General features: G+C 38.0%; 6 protein-coding genes across 7 annotated transcripts in view; 2 read left to right on the forward strand and 4 right to left on the reverse strand.

Annotated features, from left to right (window-relative positions):
• Positions 1-929, forward strand: part of LOC110410814 (Alcohol dehydrogenase transcription factor Myb/SANT-like family protein) — a 2,933-nt gene extending 2,004 nt beyond the window's left edge. Inside the window, exons 2-3 of one of the 2 annotated variants that reach the window (XR_002444693.2) lie at positions 509-613; positions 729-929. The gene's annotated coding sequence lies outside the window, so the exon portion shown is untranslated. Of the gene's footprint in view, positions 1-508 lie in introns of both variants that reach the window. The other variant, XM_021420696.2, reaches the window with a different exon arrangement.
• A 357-nt stretch (positions 930-1,286) lies between these two features.
• Positions 1,287-2,329, reverse strand: LOC149527534 (uncharacterized). Its single transcript, XM_089782729.1, has one exon. It carries the CDS (start codon positions 2,216-2,218, stop codon positions 1,322-1,324), a length of 897 nt encoding a protein of 298 aa, XP_089638855.1. The 5' UTR covers positions 2,219-2,329; the 3' UTR covers positions 1,287-1,321.
• A 171-nt stretch (positions 2,330-2,500) lies between these two features.
• On the reverse strand, positions 2,501-7,414 carry GNL2 (GNOM-like 2). Its single transcript, XM_021420694.2, has 2 exons — positions 6,277-7,414; positions 2,501-6,176 (listed from the first exon to the last, which is right to left on the reverse strand). Exons 1-2 carry the CDS (start codon positions 7,320-7,322, stop codon positions 3,086-3,088), a joined length of 4,137 nt encoding a protein of 1,378 aa, XP_021276369.1. The 5' UTR covers positions 7,323-7,414; the 3' UTR covers positions 2,501-3,085.
• A 1,422-nt stretch (positions 7,415-8,836) lies between these two features.
• MSH7 (MUTS homolog 7) lies at positions 8,837-17,761 on the reverse strand. The gene is given in 18 exon segments (XM_021421772.2): positions 8,837-9,470; positions 10,116-10,243; positions 10,625-10,721; positions 10,855-11,268; positions 11,944-12,138; positions 12,500-12,777; positions 12,857-12,983; positions 13,074-13,273; positions 13,744-13,791; positions 13,892-13,925; positions 14,011-14,142; positions 14,835-14,930; positions 15,318-15,384; positions 15,699-15,754; positions 15,891-15,986; positions 16,422-16,744; positions 16,747-16,895; positions 17,210-17,761. Coding segments are annotated over 18 exon segments (3,225 nt in total). The 5' UTR covers positions 17,518-17,761; the 3' UTR covers positions 8,837-8,993.
• A 302-nt stretch (positions 17,762-18,063) lies between these two features.
• On the forward strand, positions 18,064-18,725 carry MBF1C (multiprotein bridging factor 1C). The gene is given in 3 exon segments (XM_021421518.2): positions 18,064-18,117; positions 18,119-18,386; positions 18,389-18,725. Coding segments are annotated over 3 exon segments (432 nt in total). The 3' UTR covers positions 18,499-18,725.
• A 228-nt stretch (positions 18,726-18,953) lies between these two features.
• Positions 18,954-22,423, reverse strand: ALDH2C4 (aldehyde dehydrogenase 2C4). Its single transcript, XM_021420702.1, is given in 9 exon segments — positions 18,954-19,157; positions 19,159-19,417; positions 19,492-19,553; positions 19,649-19,786; positions 19,878-20,015; positions 20,110-20,283; positions 20,366-20,455; positions 20,585-20,968; positions 22,241-22,423. Coding segments are annotated over 9 exon segments (1,428 nt in total). The 5' UTR covers positions 22,409-22,423; the 3' UTR covers positions 18,954-19,142.
• Between the last annotated feature and the right edge of the window lie 31 nt (positions 22,424-22,454).

Consider the following 22,454-nt stretch of genomic DNA (forward strand, 5'->3'; position numbering starts at 1 on the left):
AACAATTTTTTGATTTGCCATGTGAAAGAAACAATTGTAGTGTGGTGATTGATGCTATGCACTCTTTTCCTCTTAGGCAATTTGTGGGTTCAACTCTCAGCTCTTTATTTTTTCATCCGTTTCTAAATATGTATGTGCTTGGCATAATGGTATCTTTGTCATTACTTATTTTCGACTGCTGCACTTGGCTTATCATTTTCAGTGTTTGGTGATATAGAATCTGTTATAATCATAGAAAATAGAACCTGTCATAATTAGTTCTATGATGTATCTAGATTCATGGTTGTGGACCATCTTTTAGTTTTCAGAATTGAATCCCTTGGTGGGAATTTTTTTAATGGCCACATAAAAATATGTATCTGTCATATTTTTGTTATATTTTTCTATAAATTAAGATATGGAATTATCATTCTAAATTGAAGTCCTGCTTAATTTCGGAGATTCTAAATGTGGTGTTATTGTCAAAACCACTTTCCATTTTTAACCTTTGGATTTCTGCTGTTTTCAGCTTTTGAAATTTTTGTAAAGGACAATTACATCTGAAGCTGCCACAAGTGCAGTTGACAGAGGACGCCGTGCTCGCTACTTGTTAGATGACTTATAGAAGTTGAAGGTATCATATACAATGGATGGTTTGTATTTACAATCCAATAAACCTATGTTCAATTAGTTTAACTTTCATCATCTTCCTATGTTGGCCTTTGAATATATCGGGCTCATTTTGGCAGCTTTACGGTGGCTCCTTAGAAGTTTTCAGGTCAAGCAAATGTATGTAGATATTTCCTTTTCAGTATCCTGTTTTCTAGTGTCATCATGGAACATTATCCTTGGCTTTCCACTTTTTTCTAAAATTCAGTTTGATAATTAGTTTCAGAATTGTCAGACATATTTCATGACTTTTCCTGCTTAATTATTGTCTTTCAAATTAAGATATATAGCTTGTACATTGGCAAGCTAGGATGGAACATTGATGTTCCCAATTCAGCTGCAGGTGAAAGCATGGTGATATTTAAAGGTTGTTTATGTTGATTGGAAGCCACTTAGGTGATTTTTGGATCAGGGATGCATCTCTGGTTGAGTTCTTTTTGGTATCTGGCTTAGAAATGACCAGATGCGTTTGAGCCTTTGAGGTCCTATACATTTAGAGAAATACTTTTAGAGAATACTTAAATATCAGATTTGGTTTTGACTTGTTGAGTTTTAATCGACCAAAATGCACGCTGAAGAAGGGTTGTTTGATGCTTCTGAAATGTATTAATTGCTTATAATTAATAACCCTGAATGACTGCTTAAAGAAGTTCTGTATCAGAACATTTTCTTCTCAAGATTTACATGCATAATAGAATACAACGTTCATGACCGTTTCAAAAACAAGTGCCAAAGAGTACATGGATATCAAGACCGGTATTTCCCACATACAGATGCCCATGCACATTCTCAATTCAAATAAACACTCAACTAGCCTAAAGCCCATGTTACTTAGCAAAGCCATAACTAAGGCTGTTTGCCGTCTTCCTTCCACAAGATTTTTAGCTTTCCATAGTGAATCAAGTCCGTAACATTCACTCTCCAACACTGATATAACGTTTGCCATGTTTCCCACGACCATTAAATGTGCAAAAATCACACAGAAAGGTATGCCTAGGAGCCCTAGTACACCCCAGAATCCTAATGCTGTTGAGCAGATTCCCAACCCGTACAGTATCTTTGGTGCTGCTGCTAAACCACCAACCAACCCTCCAAAGAGGCCAAGTATGATAAGGAGCTCCCAGGATCTTGTGTGGAGAAGCTTAATCCAAGCCAAACCGCTTCTCATTAATAGCCTTCTTCCATCAAGATTTATTCCATTGTAACCGTCTGAAACAGCTTGGACTGTGGCAGCTCTTCCGAGAAGGGAGAAGGTGATGGAAGAAGGGAAGCAAATGACGATTTGAACTACTGTTTTGGAGAGTAAATTGGGCAGGAGATGTCCAAATAAATGATCTGTGACTGAGATAGTTAAGGAAGGAATGTGGAGCAAATGGTGAATCAGAAAATGTGATAAGAAAAGAGAAATCGGAAGCGGTGAGAAGAAGAAGATGGAGATAGAATGAAAATGAGTAGGATGAAGAAGGATTATCCTGATGGATTCTCTAAAAATCTCGGCTGTGTTCATGAGATAGATGGACTCAAGAACTTGTGCTGTTCTTCTTGGCATCGTGTGAAAGAGCAAGAACATAGACGACTGAGAGTGGATGTGAGAATTTATATAAATGAGTCTTTTGAGGGGTAGTATCGGGGTTGCCGTTTGCTTGCGTGCCAATTTATCATGATTGAGTAGGTTTGTAGGTCGGTCATATCGCACTCACAAAAAGCTATGAAAATTGGTTTTGGCTCTTATGGTAATTCTCTTAACTGCTTTTAATTATAAGGATGTGGGAAACAGAGCGGGGGGTTTGATGTTTTCTGAAGAGACCTAATCTGCTGCTTCCAGGATCATTGAAAGTTGCACTGGCCCTGCTGCAGATTATGGAACTTTGCTTTTGTATTTGCTGATATATAGTCTCCAAAAACTATGATTGGTAAATTTCTGTTGTTTTCGAGCTCTGAAAGGACCTCCTATATCGTTTGGCTGGTGGTTGTCTAGTAAATTATTGCTTTGGTCTTCAGTAGATAGGGAGCAAGAAAGAAATTTGTTGTGGGGTCAAAGAGAGCGGTTAAGGCGATTAGGAAGACTTCATAATTTTGCCTTGTTGTAATGAGCTTCTGTAATGATGTAGGAAAGAGCTCATGTCTGAACTACATAGAAAAGGGGAAGGAAAATTAATGTGAAGTTGGGATTTAAGTTTTATCAACTTGAAAGCAAAGGCAATTAGACATGTGAGCGTGGGCCAATGGAGGACAAAAGCTAAATGATTAAATGTCAAATGTTCAATGGAAATTATATGCTGTATCAGAAAATGGTAATTGTAGAAGAATACAACCCCAAGAAAAACAAAAGAGGGGAAGTCATAAGAAAGAAAGAAAGAAAGAAAAGCCATATCCCTCACTACATGTTTGCTGCCTGATAGAGCTTGAAACTAACCTTACTACTATTCCAATTTGTTCAAAATTCATCAGGAAACAGCTCCTCCTTGAGTGAAGGAGCTATCCATTGTATCTGAATGTAGGTAATTTCGCATAGATCATCACCATCCTTGGGCACTAAAATCTCTTTCTCTTGCATTTTTCTGATCATCTTCCTCAACAAGTCTGGCACAGCTTCTTGCAAATTTGTTTCACCATATTCTCCCAAGTCAGCTTTCATACATGTATCCATTCGTCTGAGAATGCCTAACCAGAATGTCCTAAACCCTGGATTCTCTGCAATCACTTTTAGGTATTGTAAGTACACATCTGTCAACAGCTCCATTGAAATCTTAAGAGTCCCTTCCATACTTCTCATCTCCCTCTCTGCATTTTCACGCCTCGAATATTCAATCATCTTTTCATGCTGATCATCAACCATTGCAAATATGACAAGGTTAAAGCAGTTGATACAACTGGTCGACGAAAATTCCAGTTCTTCAGCCAATTCAAAGCCTCTCTTAAGAGCTGCAACTGCATGGTTTCTTATGTCTTCTCGCCGTGCTAAGCTGCTCTTTCTAAGGGCTTCCCCTAGTTTGATAAATAAATTAACGGTAAAGTTACTAGACCCTATGGCTTTTGAGTTATCCTCCAATGAAGAAGTACTAGTATTGCTTGCAACACTATAACTACTTCCTGGATCCGAGTGAGCAGTTTTATACCATTGGATTAGCAAATTCACTGAATCTGACATTAGATCAAGGATCTTCAAGTTCTTCTCAACAGGACTGTTCCTAAGGGCAATAAAACCAAATGCACAATCAATACAGAAGGCATAATTTATCCGTGATATATGGAAGGCATCAGACATCAACATGATGAAAGTCTCCACTGCCTGATCATAGGTTTCTGGGTGTCGTCCTGCGACTTGCAGCAAATGAAGTGTTGATTTCCATCCCAGTTGAGTCTGCAAATTTGCTGGGTATTCTATGAGAATCTTGCTCACTGACTGCATTATGTACTCACAACACACGTCAAGAACTTCTTTATCTAACATCAAATTTATGGACTTAAAAATGAGCTCCTCTGGAATTTTATCTACTTGGTATGAAGCTAGAAGCTTGAGACAGACTTTGAAAAGGCCTACAATGGCTTTTTCTGCAAATGGGATTGGGGAAAATAGAGGAAGTTGAGCGACTGCTAGCAAATAATCATGGAAAGAAGGCCAATACACCTGGAACCTGTGAATGTTGGATAAAGAAATGGCGATAATCAAATCCCAACAGAAGCCAGCAGTTTCTTCTTCTTCAATTGGTGTGCTAAACTTTTGGCCTTTACCAGCAGCTGCAAATATCAGAGAACGCCCAAGATTCAGCAATGCCTCAATAGGCAAGTTAGAACTGTTGCCAAATATACTCCCGATTCGGCACTGTTTGATAATCTTCAGGTTCTGTTCTAATTCACTCATGCCCAGAGATATAGACTCTTCCATGCTATCTATTGATAGAAAATGAGAGAATCGACTAACCATGCCAGAAGCCTGGCGCTTGGAGAATTTAGGATCATGATTAGGAAAAATTACTCCAGACTCAGACTTGAAGGCTTCTGTGGCATCAGATGATGAAGCGGACGCAACATCAAATTCAATCACAGATTGGGGAAGTAGCTTAAGCCTTTTGAGTTTCAAGAGGCAGTCTACAATGTTCCTCCAACCCCCTCGAAGTGACTCTCCAAAGTTGTTTGCTATGGTAAAAACTGCAAGAGTAGCCATTCTTGGCTTCATATCATTGCTGAATGCAAACAAGGTTTCTTCTGCAGAAGCATAAGGATTTAAAAGTGTTGTAAATCTGCAGAACGAGGCAACCAGCTCATCCAGCGTGTCTGCCAGTCCATACTGAGCTATCGTCGCTACAGAAATCAGGCCTTCAATGCATTCATGGAGAATTTCATCTTCATCAGCATGCTCAAAGAATGCAGAAAGAGTTGCAATTGTTGGGCCAGCAACACAAGCAAACATATCTCTACCCAGGCGACGATCAAAATCACAGAGGACATATGATTGCATTAATTTGGCTCGGTTCATCAACTCAACCCATCTGCTTGGGTTCATTTCCACTTCGCCAGATTGACCAAAAAGCGTGATTGCATGGTTTGAGATGGAGTGAAAAAGCTCGGAGAGGTATTCTCTAGGGAGATCCAGCCCTCCATTAATTAATCTATTATTCCTTATGAACTCTTCCTCTGTCATCTTTTTCTTGACTTGTGGATTGTGTTGATCGGTATTGAGCATAATGAGAGAATAGCAAAGAACGAACACCGAATCCTTAGCCACAAACATATCCGAGGATTGCTGATCAAAAAATCTCTCAGAGAAAACTTCTAGGATTCTCTGAATTTTCTGGGACTCTCCTGGGAGCCGGAATGTCTCAAGGTAAGTTCGAAGAGCAGAATCAAGAATCATGCCTGTAAATTCAAAGGCTCCTGTGAATTCTTGAAGAACTTCAAGGTGGAAGTCATCAGGGTCCCCAAGATATTCCCCTATCATGTTCTTGTCCAGCCCCGGAGTGAAACGAAAGAAGAAAGCAAAAGCTTTGGGATTTGGAGGATCAGACACCAACTGACAATGTTTCAAGTACTCCAAGCCTTTGTTGTCATCTCGATTATAATGGTTCCCAGCAATCAATATCTTCTTCTTTTGTGCTTTCCTTACCCTTACATGCTCCACCCAAGTTTCTAAATCTTCTTTTGGTTTATCTACCCAAAAGGGTCTATACTGGGTAATTTCGACCGGGTATGGCTCTGAGGTGCTTGAATCATCTTCTTTGTCAATGTTATCAGAAATGTTGTGAATCATGATAACCAGTCCTTCAAAGGCTTGGACTTGCAAAGTTGTCATAGGACCAGTCCCTGGAAAGGCGTGCTTGCACAACAATTTCACTACCTCCTCAAATACATTTCGGCAAATGGGGTCACAATCATAGTTTACGTAAGCTTCAATTACAAACGTTGGTTGCCTGAAGAAATTTATAATTCCTTCCAGTGCCACCTCCTGAAGTTGCAAAGAAGCTCCTAGAGCTGCAACTTTCAACAACACTTGCGAGAAGAAAGCCTCTAGTTGAAGGCGTATGAACCTGAAAAAGGCAAAATAACAACTTGATTCCAGTTTCATTGCTTTTGATGACAAAAAAAAAATCAGTTCAGAATTCTGATTTAAATCCCTTTAAATCAAACCTGCGAAGGAAGTGATAGATATTCAAGACAGTACTGCAAATCATGGAAAGCACAAGTGGGCTGGAACAAGTCCCATAATGGATCAAATGGTGAAATAAATCATCCTGGATCATCCTCAAAAGCTTTGGATGCTTTCCAATTCCATCACCACTCAATTCTATAGCACAATTAATCAAAACCAGTGCGAAAAGTTGAACATCTTCATCAGCCGTATGCCATGTTGAACCGTCGTTCTCCACAACTTCCACCACATTCAGCAAAGAACATAAAAACTGAAAAATATCAACCGCACAACGAGTTCCATACCCTGGATTTTCGTCTATGTCTTCAGTTTCAGATTCCGAATTCTCCCCTTCGTTATCCCCAGCTTCAGGTAATCGCGAAAAGATGATCTGAATCAACTCATGCATTGTATACCGCGCGCTGCGTTGAAGCAAATCTCCTCTGGTTACAGATTGTTGAACAACCTGAAAACAAGTATTGACAATAGTACAAACCGCCTGATCCGTGAGCAAAACTGAAGCATCATGTCTCATGATCCCTGTCAAAACCTGTAAAATCTTCATCATGACAGCATCCTCAGAAACCGCGTCTGTTTTCTCCAGGCGACAGCTTGTGATCCCTGAAACAACAAAATTTACTGCTTCTTTTGCACCAGGGGTTTTCTCATCGAATATTTCGAGTTTAAGAATCTTCAAAATTGCCGACAGGGCCACTCCCGTGGCCGCAGCTGGAATGTCATCACTTTGTATAACATCAAGGAATGGGGAGAGATATATACAAGGATCAGTGGTTCGCCATTCTTGATGGGGATTGAAAATGAGACCCCGCAAGGATTTTAAGGATTGTTGAATTGAAGAGTCATAATGCTCTTCCTGGGGAGAGATGAATTGAGCGGTGGGGTCTATGGGCCGCCTGATCACGGCTAGGACGGCCCCTACCTCGGTGTTCAACATGCAAGACAGTCCTAGCTCTTTCCTTTTGGATTTGCCCGTGTCTTTCTTCTTCTCACCGCATGACGGGCACCTGTTTTGTTCTTCTTCCATTTTTTGGTTTAAACCGAGTTCAAGAAACGGTTAGGAACGGAAGTTTTAGATCGTGCAATGACCATTTGTTTCTTTTTTTTTTTTTTTGAATATCAGTGTGGAAATGGAGTGTTTTGTCTTGTGATTACTGAGAAAAGTGAGTGGCATGGAACGTGGAAGAAAGAAGTCAATTCATCCGAAAAAGTTTGGAAGAAAGGTAGCCGGATTGTTTGCTAAACTAGAGGTTAATGTAAATACTTTGTTAATCAAGAGCATTAGTAAATTTGTATGGTTAAGGGTAAATATTTGAAGACTTCCACCACTAATATCTCCTTGTTTTGTTCAATTCTATTGGCTAAAAATTGGTTTCAGAAATGATCAAACAGTTTTGAGTTAGAACTCACGCATTGCCCCCAGTACCTATGTCTGTGGAAGTAGCTAAAAAATTGGTTTGTTTTTTACATCTCATGTCTCCCTCTCTATTCTTTGTTTTTTCTCCCTCAGAGTGTAAAACTTTGATCCCTCTCTCATCATATTCTGCAGTATCTATGGAATCATTTCCAACCCTCCCCTCAAGAGACGGTAACAAAGGGGATGCAAAATGGACAGCTTTCTCCACCAACTAGACGATTCTCCCTCCGAGCTTTCACTGATTAACAACCCCTCGATGAAAAATTACAAAATCAACTACTATCAGCCCTGCCCCAGAAGATTGAAAACCCAATCCTAGAAAATGGTTAGTAGAGTCTATTTTCCATCTTCGAGCTTACTTCTCAATTTTCATGGCTAATAACGTTCTGATAAAGATAAATTAAATATTAGCTTCAACACGTCCATTTGGGATAGTATAGTAGGGAACAAAAAAATTAAATTATCGAGATTTTAGATTTCATTCCACTGTATAACAATAAAAAGGGAGAATTTATAGTATTTTTTTTATTTAATTTTATTGAGAATCTGACTCTAAATTCGTGTATAATAATTCTGCTATTTAGAGAGAATATTTAATACTCCTTTTAAAAAAAATTATATTGATGTCATCATGCCAAGGTCCATAGCTCTTTATTTAAAAAAAAAAAAATTTACTACATTGACAATGACTCATTAATTTGATGGATAAAACTTTATGAAAATTTTTTTAAAAAATTAAAAATAATGAAAATTTTCTTAGTAAATGATTACTCAATTTAACATTTGGACATATGATCAAAAGTCGGTGTAACACAAACTCACTTATTGAAATATTATTATATAATTAAAGTAAATATAGTAAACTAAATCCATTCAGAATACGGCAAAAACATTTTTGGCTGAATTTCCTGCAATTTGTTTGCATATTTTTGTAAACAATGCATCAACTTTCAACTAGAATTGACATGGCGAATTGAAGCCTAATTCCATTGGGCAATTCTATCCGTTCATGAAGGAAAATAGATCATCATCAACTAGATTAGATAACAAGGCATACGCCTTGTGGTTCTGGTCGGGACCTGTAACGGTTCCTTCTCAAAGATAACCCAATCAAACGGCCCAGACAGAGAAAAACGAAGCCAACTAGCCCAAATCCAAAAACTGCATACACAGTAAATGAACGTATCTTTCCATTTCTGGGAAAAGAAAATTGATATAAAATTACAAAAAAAAAAAAAGGATTTTTTGACGATACAATTTTTCAATTAAATGCTTTCGCTTTTAGTTGAAGGCTCTATATGAATTTTTTAGTTCATGCCACAAGCAAAACAAGGTATCATAAGCATCACCCTCATCCAAGTTATGATTACCAACCTGCGAGACATTTACTAGGGTCTTCAACCACTCTTCATGGAGAGTTGAGAATTCTGATCTCTGTTCACTTGCCCTAAAACTTTCCCCAACGGATCTTTTCATTACTTGTCCAGCCCCTGACGCAGCGTCCACTACATGTTCCGGAATCCCAGCCATGATTGCAACTTGCAAACCATAGCTCTCTGGGCATGGTCCATCGGTAAGCCGATATAGGAAAACCAGCTCCTGCTCACCTTCAGAACAGCGTTCAGACTTCAATTTTAAGGAGCAGGCCATGTGTTGCAGTGTAACGTGTGGATGAGATGCAAACTCCTTAGTGAGGGGATGGTAGTGTGTTGCAAATAGTAGCCGACAGTGAACCTTTTCAACAAGATGGCGGAACACCTAGACAACATCAACAGTAGGTTGTTTAAAAGGGGTATGCATACTCAAGCTTTAAACTTCGTAACTAGAAATGGCAGACAAAATGCATTTTCAAAAAAAAAAATAGTTAATAACAAGAAGTAAGCACTTCTTATTAGCCTTCAAGATTATTGCAAAGGAATTGCCTCAGTTCCATCTGGCTAAGATGTTGCCTCTAAAGCTATCAATTAATATTCCTCTACACTATGTGCGTGAGCAAAATTTCATGTCCCAAAGATTTGCAACATCATAAATAAAATAGTGAAACTACTTGTTCCTGCCTTTCACAATCATGCATCATCATAAGGGGGCACTATTTTTTTTACACGGCTAAGCACAAGCAACAATGCAATATTTATTATCACCATCACTTAGAGCCCAAAAATATTAAAGCTTTCCTAGTTATATCATATGCTTTTATTTATGCAAGTGTCAGTATGTGACCATATGGCTGATCTCGTGTAGAACATAAAAGAAAGAAATATCTCGACTAGAATCATTGCTGTGTCTGGGTATAGTTTAAATGGGATGAGAAAATTTCATTCTAAGGGTCCAAGATGGCACGGTAATGCTCCTAACAGGTGCAAGAGGAGGTAAAGTTGTATTAGACTAGTAAAGAAATCTCACTGCATATGCAATAGCATATCCATCAAAAGTGCTTGTTCCTCGACCCAGTTCATCAAGAAGAACGAGAGAATCTTGGGTGGCATTTTGAAGAACTGATGCTGTTTCGGTGCACTCCACGAGGAAGGTACCTACAAAAGTTGGTTGCAAATCAAACTCTATAACTGAAAAAGTACATGCAGTACATACTCGTATGTACGGGTATCCGCACATTGAGGAACATGCTTGTAACTGTTTGAGCAATCCTGACATTAACTTATGTTGAATTAATAGAGATATTCAGCAATGGAACTATTTATTAACCACAGTTTGGAAAGACAAATTTACAAGTTTGAAAATTCCAACAGTTAACTATATAAGAATCAAACAAGTCCACAACTTCCAGCTCCCACTTCAGTTTGAAAAACTATGCCTTCATGAACCAAGCATATTAATTAGGAAGACAAAGCCAACTTTGGACCACAAGAAAGTCAATGAACTCAACTAACTGTTGGTTTTTAATGTAAACTTACTCTCGCCAGTCATGATTCGATCAGTAGCACCAAGCCTCGTAAAGATTATGTCCACAAGCGAGAGAACACATGTCTCGCAGGGTACATAACTGCCCAGCTGCATATCAAAACATTAACATGTATGAAATATAGTGGCAGTGGGAAAGACTAATATAAAAACGTACTTATCACCAGCAACCTATGAAAGCAAGTATTTAATACCAGCTCTTACGGACCAAAGAGAAACAAACCTGGGCCAGTATAACAGCCAGACAAGTAGCGCGTAAGAGAGTCGATTTTCCACCCATATTTGGTCCAGTCAATAGCAAAGCACGGGGATGATAGGCATTTGCGTCCTCACCCAGGAAAATGTCATTTGGGACAGGCAGTCCCCCATTCTCCCCAAGGGCAAATGGATGCCAAAGCCCTTTAATTTTAAGTATTGGTCCTCCTGTTTCTTGGTTCAAAGTTACAGTTTTTGATTGAGGCAACACAAGAGGCCTTGCCATAGCCCCGAATGAAAGACTTGCAGTTACTGCAAAAGATCTTAGTACATCAATGCAGTTTAGCGCATGAATGACTTGAGACCATTGAGCGGCTTTTTCGATAAATAATTCAATCAGTATAGAAAGCGTTTCAGCATCCGTATCTGTTAAATCCTGGTTCTGGTAGAGATAATGTCAGTTATGTACCCAGGGCACAAAAACAAGAATCTAAAATCATTGCTGAAATCAAATCTGTTTACTAGAAAAAATGTCCTGTGACTTGAGACTTTTCTTTGGCAATAAATTTACCACCCAAACAGTTTTAATAGCTACATGTCATGCCACCTGGCCAGAAAATGACACGTCATTCAACCTGTTCAATTGTTCACATGAGTTAACAGTGCGTGTTGGTAACACTCCATTTCCGTGAGGATTTTATCTTGATATGGAAACTCTCAAAAAGATGAAATTCTGATTTGGAACAAATAAAATGTTTGATCCTAACATGAGCAATGTCCAAAGGTTAGATCCTGATTTGAGCAATTAGCCTTTGGTCAGCTAGCACTGCCCACATGAACAGATAAAGGTCGGCCTTTTTCACCATTAATAATCCTATTATACCTTGTATCTATTCGGAATTTAATATTCCTTTTTAAAAAAAAAAAAAAAGCAACATCTAATTCCCAAAATATAAAATGCAGATTGCCAAGACAAATATAAGCCAATAGCAACTTATTTGGCCAAAGCAGTGCCTTCCCTAAGAGGTTAAGAGTCCAAGAAAAATAAAAACTAAAAGGATAGTGAAAGCTTAATAAAAAGTACTTTCTCAGAGTAATACGTAACAAGAAAACAGACCTGGTAATTTGGGAAGTCACTATCTATGGCTGCTTCAAATTGACTAAGGAATTCATCAAGCCCATTAGTGCCACTTAGCATTGGAAGCGTAAAAACTTTTGATAATAGAGATACCATATCTGCATCCTTTTGTAATAGTTTTAACAAATCCATTCCAATCCTGAGACCTTTGACAAGAGTCCCAAAAGCTTTCACCTGTACCACAGCAGAAAACATATCCATCAAGATCTTTAGAAATGAAGGAATGGAAAGTCCATGTCCAAAAGACCAGAAAAGCAACAAGTTAACTTAAGACCTCAACATCTTCCTTGTTTTACATGGAAGCCATCACTGAAAAGCAAAATAAAAGAGCACGAACTATTCTTGCAAAAAGTTTGAGGAATAGTTATTTGAGTCAACCATGCAACTATACAAATATTAACAATGAAGGAGATGCCTTCCTAAACATAGTTTTCCAGAACATGCAAACAGTATGAAACAATTAGCATTTACTTTCCAAGCTACTTCACCCAAACAAAGGTATAGGAGTACCACAAAAAGAAACGAAGAGAGTTACCCGTTGTTTCAATACTTTTTTTCCTATCATGGGAAGAACGAGAGAAGCTGATGATTGACTGCTAGCTTTAACACGTCCAATTAGCCTTTCTAAGTCTGGAAGTTTGCGAAGATATTGAGCAATGAGTAACATTTTTTCTGAATGTGACATTAATTCTTCAACCACATCTAGCCTGTTGTTAATGCAGTCAACATCTTTCAGTGGATGGCAAATCCAGCTCCTTAAAAGCCGCTTACCAGATGAGGTCACACAATAATCAAGATACTTGTACAATGTACCTGAAAATAGAATAATCTTATGGTTTACAAAAATGCCTGTCAGAAATTTTGCTTAAAGCTAAAGAGATTCACCACTTGCCTGAAGAACCACCATCGGCACTATTTCTGAATATCTCAAGATTTACTAGTGTCTGTCCATCAATTCTGAGGCAACCTTGGTAAACTTGGTAGGGTAAAATCTCTCCACTCCTTAAAATGTCATCCAGCTGCATGAAAGAGCAATTTATCAATAATATAACCAGATAGAAAATTGTGCATATTTACATGCTTACATAAATGCTCATCTGCAAGCCTACCATCAATCGTGATAGATGACTGACTAATCCACCAAGCGCACACAATGCAACATCATGGTGCATTACACCATCAAGAGCATTAATATATGAATTAAGTGACCCTTTAAAGTACCCATTTGACTGAATCATATTTCTAACTTCAGAAGCATCCAAAAACTCAGTGACTGAAAGTGCAGGACTCAGTTGAACTGCTGCAGATCCTACAAGATAAACCAAAATGAGTACCCAGTATGACTCACCATGATTAATATAGTTTTGTCAAGCATTTTCAGCTACCTGCTTCTTCAAGAATAGAGAAACTAAATGAAAATATGCAACAGCAAGGCTGATTTATGACATTTCAATTATAAAGTTGCAGATTGTCCAGAAAAGAGAGAGAGAGAGGGAGAAAGTAGGATGCTTTTTTATCATCATTATAATGCACATGGCTCATCAAACAAAAATTCAGCTTTATCATATGAACTGCTTTCTTGATTAAACCAATGGGTTACAAGCTTGAAAATCTAATAGGAAAACAGAAAAAACTTGTGAATCCAAGAATTACTCATTTCTGAGTCACAAAATACTAGCTCTTAGTGAAAAAAATACTCAAATAAAGATTGACATATATACATACATATATAGAGAGTCATATTGATTCTGCTAATCAGAAAGTTGATAGAATGCTCACCAGTAAATGAGTACTTTTTGAGTGCTTTATGGGCTTCTCTGGGCAGCCCTGAAATAATTGAATATATACTTCTAATTATGAGGCAAAACTTTTATCAAAACTAGCCTTCAAAATAAGCAAACAAGGGGAGTGAAATGAGAAAGTTCACCTGCACTTTCATATATGACTTCCTTAGGAGACACCTAAAATCAAATTCCAACCGGTACGTTAGAGCTTAATTTTCCAAAAATATAAAAAAAAAAATTGCAGGAAAATAGAAGAACCTACTTGCATCAATAGAGCTCCTAGAGCAGCACAAGAACTATCATCGCTGACGGAACCAACCCAAAATTTTAAAGCAGCACAATCAACAAAAGCAAACCCATAGACAGTTGAACCATTCTCCACTCCATAGTTGCCCTAAGAGCAAAAGCATTAAGCAATCATAATATATTCCAATAAATATTCAAATTATAAATTGTAAAGCAATAAATTCTAAAATGAAAAAGATAAACTGCAATAACTTATGAAAATCTACCACATCAACACAGGTAGAAAAAGTAGAAGCACACATGCATAAATACATATATATTCATTATGCATAGACTTGAGTTGACCCTCTGAATCTGACCATTCCACCTCCCCAACCCATAATTAAAAAAAAAAAAAACAAAATGAGGAATAGAGATAAAGATAAAGGAAAGATCAATTCAAGGAGTCAGAATGAAAACAAAGTAAAATACATTCATATACAGTGCAGAGAAGCTTCAAGAAAACAGCTGAAAACTCAAGCAAGAAAATATCTTATGAGAGATAAACCATATGTTCATTTAGCAGATTCCACCTTTCCAACCCATATCTACAACATTAAATAAAAAGAAAGAAAGAAGAGGAACAGAGATAAGAGAGGAAAGATCACTTCATGGAGTCAAAGAAGAACATAGTAAAATACATCCATATACAGTACAGATAAGCTTCAGGAAAACATCTGAAAATTCAAGCAAGAAAAAATGGTATGACAGATAAGCCAGAAATATTCATTCAGCAGACACCGCAAAAATAAAAATCTGAATGCATGAATATGAGCAAAACCAATGCAAACATAAACAAACCTCCTTTAGAGCAAGTAAATGAACAGCATCCGGCCCAATGTTACCATCAACTATTGTTGATGGTGTGATTACTTGAACTAATTTTCTTGGAATTACCTGAAAAATCCAATGTTGCTAGTCAAACTACTTAGACAATGACTGAACACATCCATAGTGTAGAGTTAAAATCATGAAACCACCAAGGAAAAATCAGCATAAGTAGCAGGATTTTTATTCAAGAATCATGTGCAGAGAACTTTGGTGGAGAATCCAATTTGATGAAACCATAAAATACCATAACTTTAGGTTACATACGATGTCAACATACATCAAGTCAAAGCATATTTTTGTAGTAGGGAAACTTCATAGTATTTGTCTTCGAAGCAAGACCGTACATGTGAGTTTTAATCATACGCAATAATCATGGCACATAAAGGGTGACATACAACAAATATATAAGAAAATTATTTAAATATACATCTCAAACATGCAACAAAAACTTACAGAATTTGCTCCCCTAGCTTTTGCTTGCTTAGATGTCTCTAACTGCTCCATACGTCCCACTTTGTATCTTCAGAAAGAACATTAAAATTGAATCACAATATGGTGAATTGAGGAAAGAGAGCCACAATCTAGTACTCAACATTGCACTCACATAAAAGATGACCAAGGACATCAATCATCATTCCTTTCTTCCACTTTCTATAGTCAACACCTCTCAATTTCTTTCTCCACATCCCAGAAAGATTAAAATACAAATTATCATTTCAGAGTTTACACAGTTTTTTATTTCAAAGGATTCTACAATATAGTATACACAGACAAGGAATGATGACAACCAAATCTCCTAATTGTTCTTTAAGACCAAGAAATTTGTTATCTTACCCACGAGCAACCAGCTTTTGAACAGCATCATCAATTCCACTTTCTGATATACCAACCTGACCATGAAGGAAGACACTATTACATCTGCACCGCTGCATTTATGTATATAAATATACATATATGTGTGTGTGTATTTATACACACACAAATATATATTACCAACACATGAATGAAAATTAAATGACAATCCACCTGGCGGCATTTGCCAACTCCGCTTACTGTCATTTTCCAATCAAGCTCCTTGTGGCCAATTTCAGCATCTATTTCATAGAGCTCATAGAATTTCCCCTGTTAGTGAACATTAAGTTCTTGAATTAGGTAAACCTGATTCACAAAAGAAATTTAAAATTCATAACATACATCAGCAAGCTTAACTCCAACTTATAGATACACAAAGGGAGAGCTTGCATAATGCAAAGAGGTTGAAGAATAGCAAATCTAAATGGTGATATTACTCACAACACCCAAATTAATATACACTTGTATATTCCCCTATACAAGTAATCCAGTTAAAGGTTCATTTCATATGTTCTAGCATGTGATCCACTCACCAGTGTTCCAAAATAAAGGATGCCAGCATGCATCCCTCTTACAGCCATTAAAAAAATATACACCTTACAAGAAAATTAATTGAGAAAAAGGCAATATGACTAGCATTTTATCCAATGCCTACAATTAGCTAATAAAAAAATGAAACAACAATGTGATGAAACAATAACTAACCACTTTAAAGAAGAGAACAACATCCATATATTGGCATTTGACACTCCAATATTGTTTTTGAGATGCTGACATTTTCTCGAGAGCATCCGGAGGTATATAGAGAGTCTTCTTGTCATAAAGGGGATCACCAGGCCTTCTTCTATTAGAATCCTTGATGCGAGAAGGATCAAGCCAATCAAATTTGCTAACAATATCAGCGACATCCTTATGATTCTTGTTCCCAACAATAGAGTCCTGGTGAAGCTTTACTCTTTTACCAGAATCCAACAAAGAACTATCCTTCCTATCCCCAAACTTAGGTAAGTCACCTTGAATTCGCTTAGACGAGAAACACCAGGCAAAGTAACAGGTGTTTCTGGCCTCAGATCATCATCACTCTCAATACTTAAAACATTGGCCAGTTCAGTTGGTTGAGCAGTTAATTCCACTTTAGGCAATTCTTCCACATTAGAAGAATTGTTACGTGCCCGGTTACTGCAAAGTTAACACAGATTATTAACAAAGGCTATCCTTTGATACTTGATAGTTAAAATTTTAAATTTAAATTTATAAATAAAATTGAATAATATTAGATTGGACTGCCAGTTTTCTTATCCTCCTCAATTCTTTCAAATATTAAAAAGCATGAAAAATTTTGCTTAAAGCAAAGAGAAATAAAAGAGATAAATTCCAGCTGTGGCCAATTATTAACAAAATTAAAAACCCTAGCGGTACGTCTAAATAGTTAATTTCAAAAAAAAAAAAAGAACAAATTAATTGAATACGCGTAAAATGAGTCGAAAAAATACCTCCGACTTGCATTTTCTTTGTCGTCAACCCTCACAAACTTGTGCATGATACAAGAAAACATAGAAGAAGAATCCCTGCTCTCGGTATTGGCCGCAAAGCTCGCTGGCAAGACCTTACGTGGCACCTTCTCCGGTGGAGTATCGGCGCCTGTGACTTCCAAAGACGAGCCACAAACGGCCGCATTTTGGTTCTGTTGCTTTGAAGGAAACTGAGAAGCTTCTTGGCCTTTTACCTTTCCGCCGATGCCGTCTTGGCTCGCCGGTGAAGGTTTTTGCAAGAACGAGAGTATCGATTTCTGGCGCTGCATTTTAGATTCTGAGAGAGAGGGAGCTTTGAAAGCGGTAAAGAAAATTAAGGGATACTTTAAGAAGCAAAAATTTGGCGCCAATTTTTGCCCCGTCAAGATCCTTTTAATCTCGAAAACTGAATTTATGGTGTTCTCTGCAGAAGATCTTGACCGTCAGAATTCTACTGCCCAGTCTGAAGCGTCCGATCAATTTCACCTTCAGCCACCTAAGAATCGCACTTGACGTCAGAAGACTCAAACAAATGAACGATCACACACACACGTCACCAACTCAATGAGATATTTTCCTTTCTGTTTTGGCTTTTTTGAGTTTTTCCTTGGCATAACGAGAATTACTTGTTTTATTATCCACGTCAGCAAAAGAAACAATAACAAATTGCCATTGTCATCAGGTCACAAAGTAAACTTGCGAAGAACCTTCCAGATACTATAAAACCACCAGAACTTTCCAGAGTCTCAGCCTTTTATATAAACTCCAATGTATCTGTGCAGATCCAGTGGTTTCGATTTTGTATGATCAAAGGTATTTCACATTGTCTTCAACAAATGCCAAGAGATATTGGTGGAGCGTGCGTACGGGACTGGGAGCCCGTGGTGCTAACACAAGTCGAAGCCCAAGGCTCAAGAGCTACGCGATCCGAAGGCAGTGAACCAGGCGCTGAGGTCGGGGCACCGGTCAGACGATCAAGAATTCGATGCTGGTTCGAACAAGAAAACCGCGGGGCCGGTGTTGAACCCGAGGAAGCTTGATGAAGGGACGGAACCGGCGGCTATAGACCGGGTCTCGGCTGACGTGAGGCAGGCGATAAAGAAGGCGCGGCTGAGAAAGAAGATGAGTCAAGCTGAGTTGGCTAAGCTGATTAACGAGCAACTAAGGTGGTTCAGGAGTACGAGAATGGGAAGGCGGTGCCGAACCAAGCCGTGCTGGCTAAGATGGAGAGGGTTCTTGTGGTGAAATTGAGGGGGAAGATCGGGAAGTAATGTGAGACAACGTATGTGTTTTGTGCTCTGAACATATATGTGTTTGTTTGTGGTTTGGATTTCAAAGATGGAAACCAAGTTGTACTAATCGTTGTGAAAGTGTAGAAAAGTGTTCAAAATCCAGTTCTCTTGTGTGAAATTTTCAGCTTTGATCTGTAAATTCGTGATGTTCCAGAAATTAACATACCCCTTGAAATCATAATTTCACCCGAAACAAATTAAATAAGAGGGACTATAAAATATTAAAAAACTATGAGAAGAAGAACTGAAACAGAAAAGACAAAATGAAAGCACAGGAAAAGACAAAAAAAAAGAGAAGTGGGGCATCGCAAACGTGCAAGGGGGAGGAGCAAAATGAGAATGAACTGTTCAGGAATAGTGTCAACTGTGTGCAAGTTCATTAGAGAAATTCAAAGTTTTTGACATTTTTAAAACCTAGGTATTTTAAGAACCACTTGATAAAGACTGGCATTATGGAATTACATTGCTAAAATCACAAACCAAGGCCACATGGTTGGCTGATTGCCCTGTGCATAACAAGGTAGTTCCCTGGGCTCTGCTGTTGAAGCCACTGTTTATTTTGTTGGAACTTCATCCTACTAAAACTACATTCCTGGTATATTTTAGTACTACAATGATTAGTTTTAGTGCCAGGGAGAAATCGCGAATGGGAGTCACAACGGACTTGATTTGGTGATACTGGTTAAGGGCTTCCAATCCACAATCCCTTCCGAAGCCGCTCATCTTGTATCCTCCGAAGGGGCAATCCACATCAAGCGCAGTGTAACAATTGATCCAGATGATGCCGGCGCGGATCGATCTCGAGACGGTGTTCGCCACGTTCAAGTCCTTGGTTATAATCCCAGCTGCCAGACCGTAAGTTGTGTTATTTGCCCTCTTGATTGCCTCTTCCATGGTTCTGAAGTGACCAACAAATTCAGTAATATGTTTCACTTAACAAACAGAAAGGAGAAGAGAAAATTAAAGACTTACTTAAACTTCATCAATGACATTACGGGTCCAAAAATTTCTTCTTTGGCTATGATCATGTCATCCTGTGTACAAGGTTTTGGGAGTCATAAGAATCTAAAACCAAAGGTCCAACAACATCATAGTTTTAAGGTTCTGCAGCAATTGTAACCAAGCCTACCTTAACATCTGCAAATATCGTGGGCTCGATGTAGTATCCCTTCTGGCCCACACGCTTACCCCCTGTTAGCAAAGTAGCTCCTTCTCTTTTGCCATGCTCAATGTAAGAGAGAATTTTCTCGAATTGCTTCTTATCAACCTATACCATATGAAGGCCAACAGTTGATCAATTAAAGGAAACTACATGCATACACAAATACATTTATGTGTTGCATCATAATTACTCTTACCTGTGGTCCTTGATGAACTCGAGGGTCAAAAGGGTCCCCGACTACCCATGACTTTGCCTTCTCTACCAACTTGTTCTCAAACTTTTCATATATGCCTTCTTGAACATAAACACGAGAACTTGCCACACAAATTTCTCCCTACAGATTTAGAAGATGAGAAGAGATAGCACAGCCACCAAATTAAGGTTGGATTGTAAAATTTTACTCCTCATAAAAAGCAAAAATAACTTACTTTGTTAAAAAACATGCCGCCGAAAACAATATTTACTGCCTCGTTAATATCAGCATCATCAAATATTAATAGAGGAGATTTGCCTCCCAACTCTAACGACACCGGTTTCAGATTGCTTGCTGCTGCTGCTGCCATTATCTTACGTCCAACTTCTGTAGACCCCGTAAAACTCACCTATAATAAGACCCAAACAAGGTGAGCTAATTTCTTCATCAACGTGGAAATTTCTTATCTTATACATGAAATTAAATCTCACTTTATCAATGTCCATATGAGCGCTAATGGCAGCTCCAGCAGTCTCTCCAAATCCATTTACAACATTGATCACTCCGTCAGGCATGCCAGCCTGATTAATTTGAACACAAACAAGAACAAAAAATAGCAAAGCCAAACAGAGAAGGGCACGTTAACCAACTATTTTAACTTTAATTTTTCTTTTCAGAAGAGTTCAAACTCAATTATTATGCAAGCTTACCAGCTTAGCAAGATGAGCATAGTAAAGAGCTGAAAGAGGAGTCTGCTCAGCTGGCTTGACAACCATGGTGCAACCTGCGGCTAATGCCGGGGCAACCTTCGTGAAAAACAAAATGGTGGGAAAATTCCAGGGAATTATATGTCCGACTACCCCTATGGGTTCCCTGAGAGTGTAGCCCTGAAGCCCCTTTGACAATTTTAAAACTGTCCCATGAATTTTATCGGCTGCACCTGCAAAGTAACGCAGAGTCCTTGCTGCACCTGGGACATCCAAGACCTGGCCATGAGCAAACAGCTTGCCCCCGTTAATGGTATCCAACGCGGCTATTTCTTCTATGTTTTCTTCAATTAAGTCTGCGAGCTTCATCATGATCCTTCCTCGCTCCTGATATCCATGAAAGGGAGAATAAAAAAAGATGGACAAATAAAGCAGCAAGAAAAGTGGCAATATCTAGCCTCTATTATTTAGCATATATATGTATTTTGATACGTAATTAATATATAAAATATTATGAACAACGTACATACATAACTTTATGTATTATATACGAGACTAAATATTACAAGTAAAAGTTAGAATTATAATTAAACAATTTTCATTATGTATGATAAATATAATCCATCCAAAAAATTAGACAAATCAAACAAAATCAGCATAATATTAAACTAAATTCGCATATAATAGAACTTGAATATGAACTTAAACCTTTGAAGAACTCTTCTTTTCTGATAAGATAAGAGAAACATCATAAAACTACATTATTAATGCATTATGGCATATTCATTTCAACTCTAAAGTTAGGATGAAAAAATAGATTATTTTATATCGACGCTTACTAAGTTCGGGAAAAGGACAAAAAAAAACTGATATTTCCATCTTGCATATCACATTTTACAGTGCAGGGGCTGGCCCTCTGCGGGTACAACTCCACATATATGTAGGTCCCTTTCTCAACTGTTTGTTCGTGTAAGACGAGATTGTCAGATGGTTAATTAATTGGTCAATAATGACCCTGCGTCACACTTCAATTATTCGCGGTGGCCTTTTTGTCCGGTACATCGTCGATTCGTGAGCCCCCGATTGCACGTGAAAGACGTACAGAACTCTGGATTCTGGAACGTGGCCATTTCGGGTTATCAGGTTGTCCACTCGTCTTTCAGGAATCCGGACGTGTTACGTTCAGAAAACAAATCAGGGCCTAGTTTTTTCATTCTCATTGAGAAAATAAATTCAAGTTGTTTTAGAGATCAGATTTGGAGTGTTTTCACTTTCAGAATAATAAGAACAAAAACCACAAAAAGAAAGAAAAAAAAAAGTTTGATGGAGATAGTCTATAACATCAAAAAAATTGACTTCCTGAAAATATCTTCTTTTGGTACATATCCAGAAAATAATCTTCTATCACAATTAAAATTGGTAAAAGCAGTTTCCAGCTAATTTTCCAAAAAGCTAAACCAAGATGGAGATAGTGTACAAGCAATATTCAACATTAATTAGTAAGAAAAAAAAATTTTAACTGTTGGACCACTAGCTTTAGTTAAACCGAACGAGTTGAATTAACCAACATTACTGACTACTGAGGCTAATTAGAGGATAGCATCATTGCAGAAAGGTTCGGAGGTGAGGAAGAAAAGAAAAGTAGTAATCATCACATACAAAGCCAGACAAGCGAGGCCAAGGGCCATGGTCAAATGCGTGACGTGCAGCCTTCACAGCCAAGTCAATGTCCTCTGTATCTCCTTCTGCAACTCTTGTTATCACCTCCCCTGTTCTTGGATCAACCGCCTCGAACGTTTTCCCTGGTGTAACAAATCGTCCTTTCATTATTCGTATTCAAAGATACAAAAACTTAAGAGCTCTTTGAAACTAC

Source organism: Theobroma umbraticum, unplaced genomic scaffold (genome assembly GCF_002168275.2).
Source record: "Theobroma umbraticum cultivar Fairchild unplaced genomic scaffold, ASM216827v3 scaffold_56.0, whole genome shotgun sequence".
Lineage (NCBI taxonomy): Eukaryota > Viridiplantae > Streptophyta > Magnoliopsida > Malvales > Malvaceae > Theobroma > Theobroma umbraticum.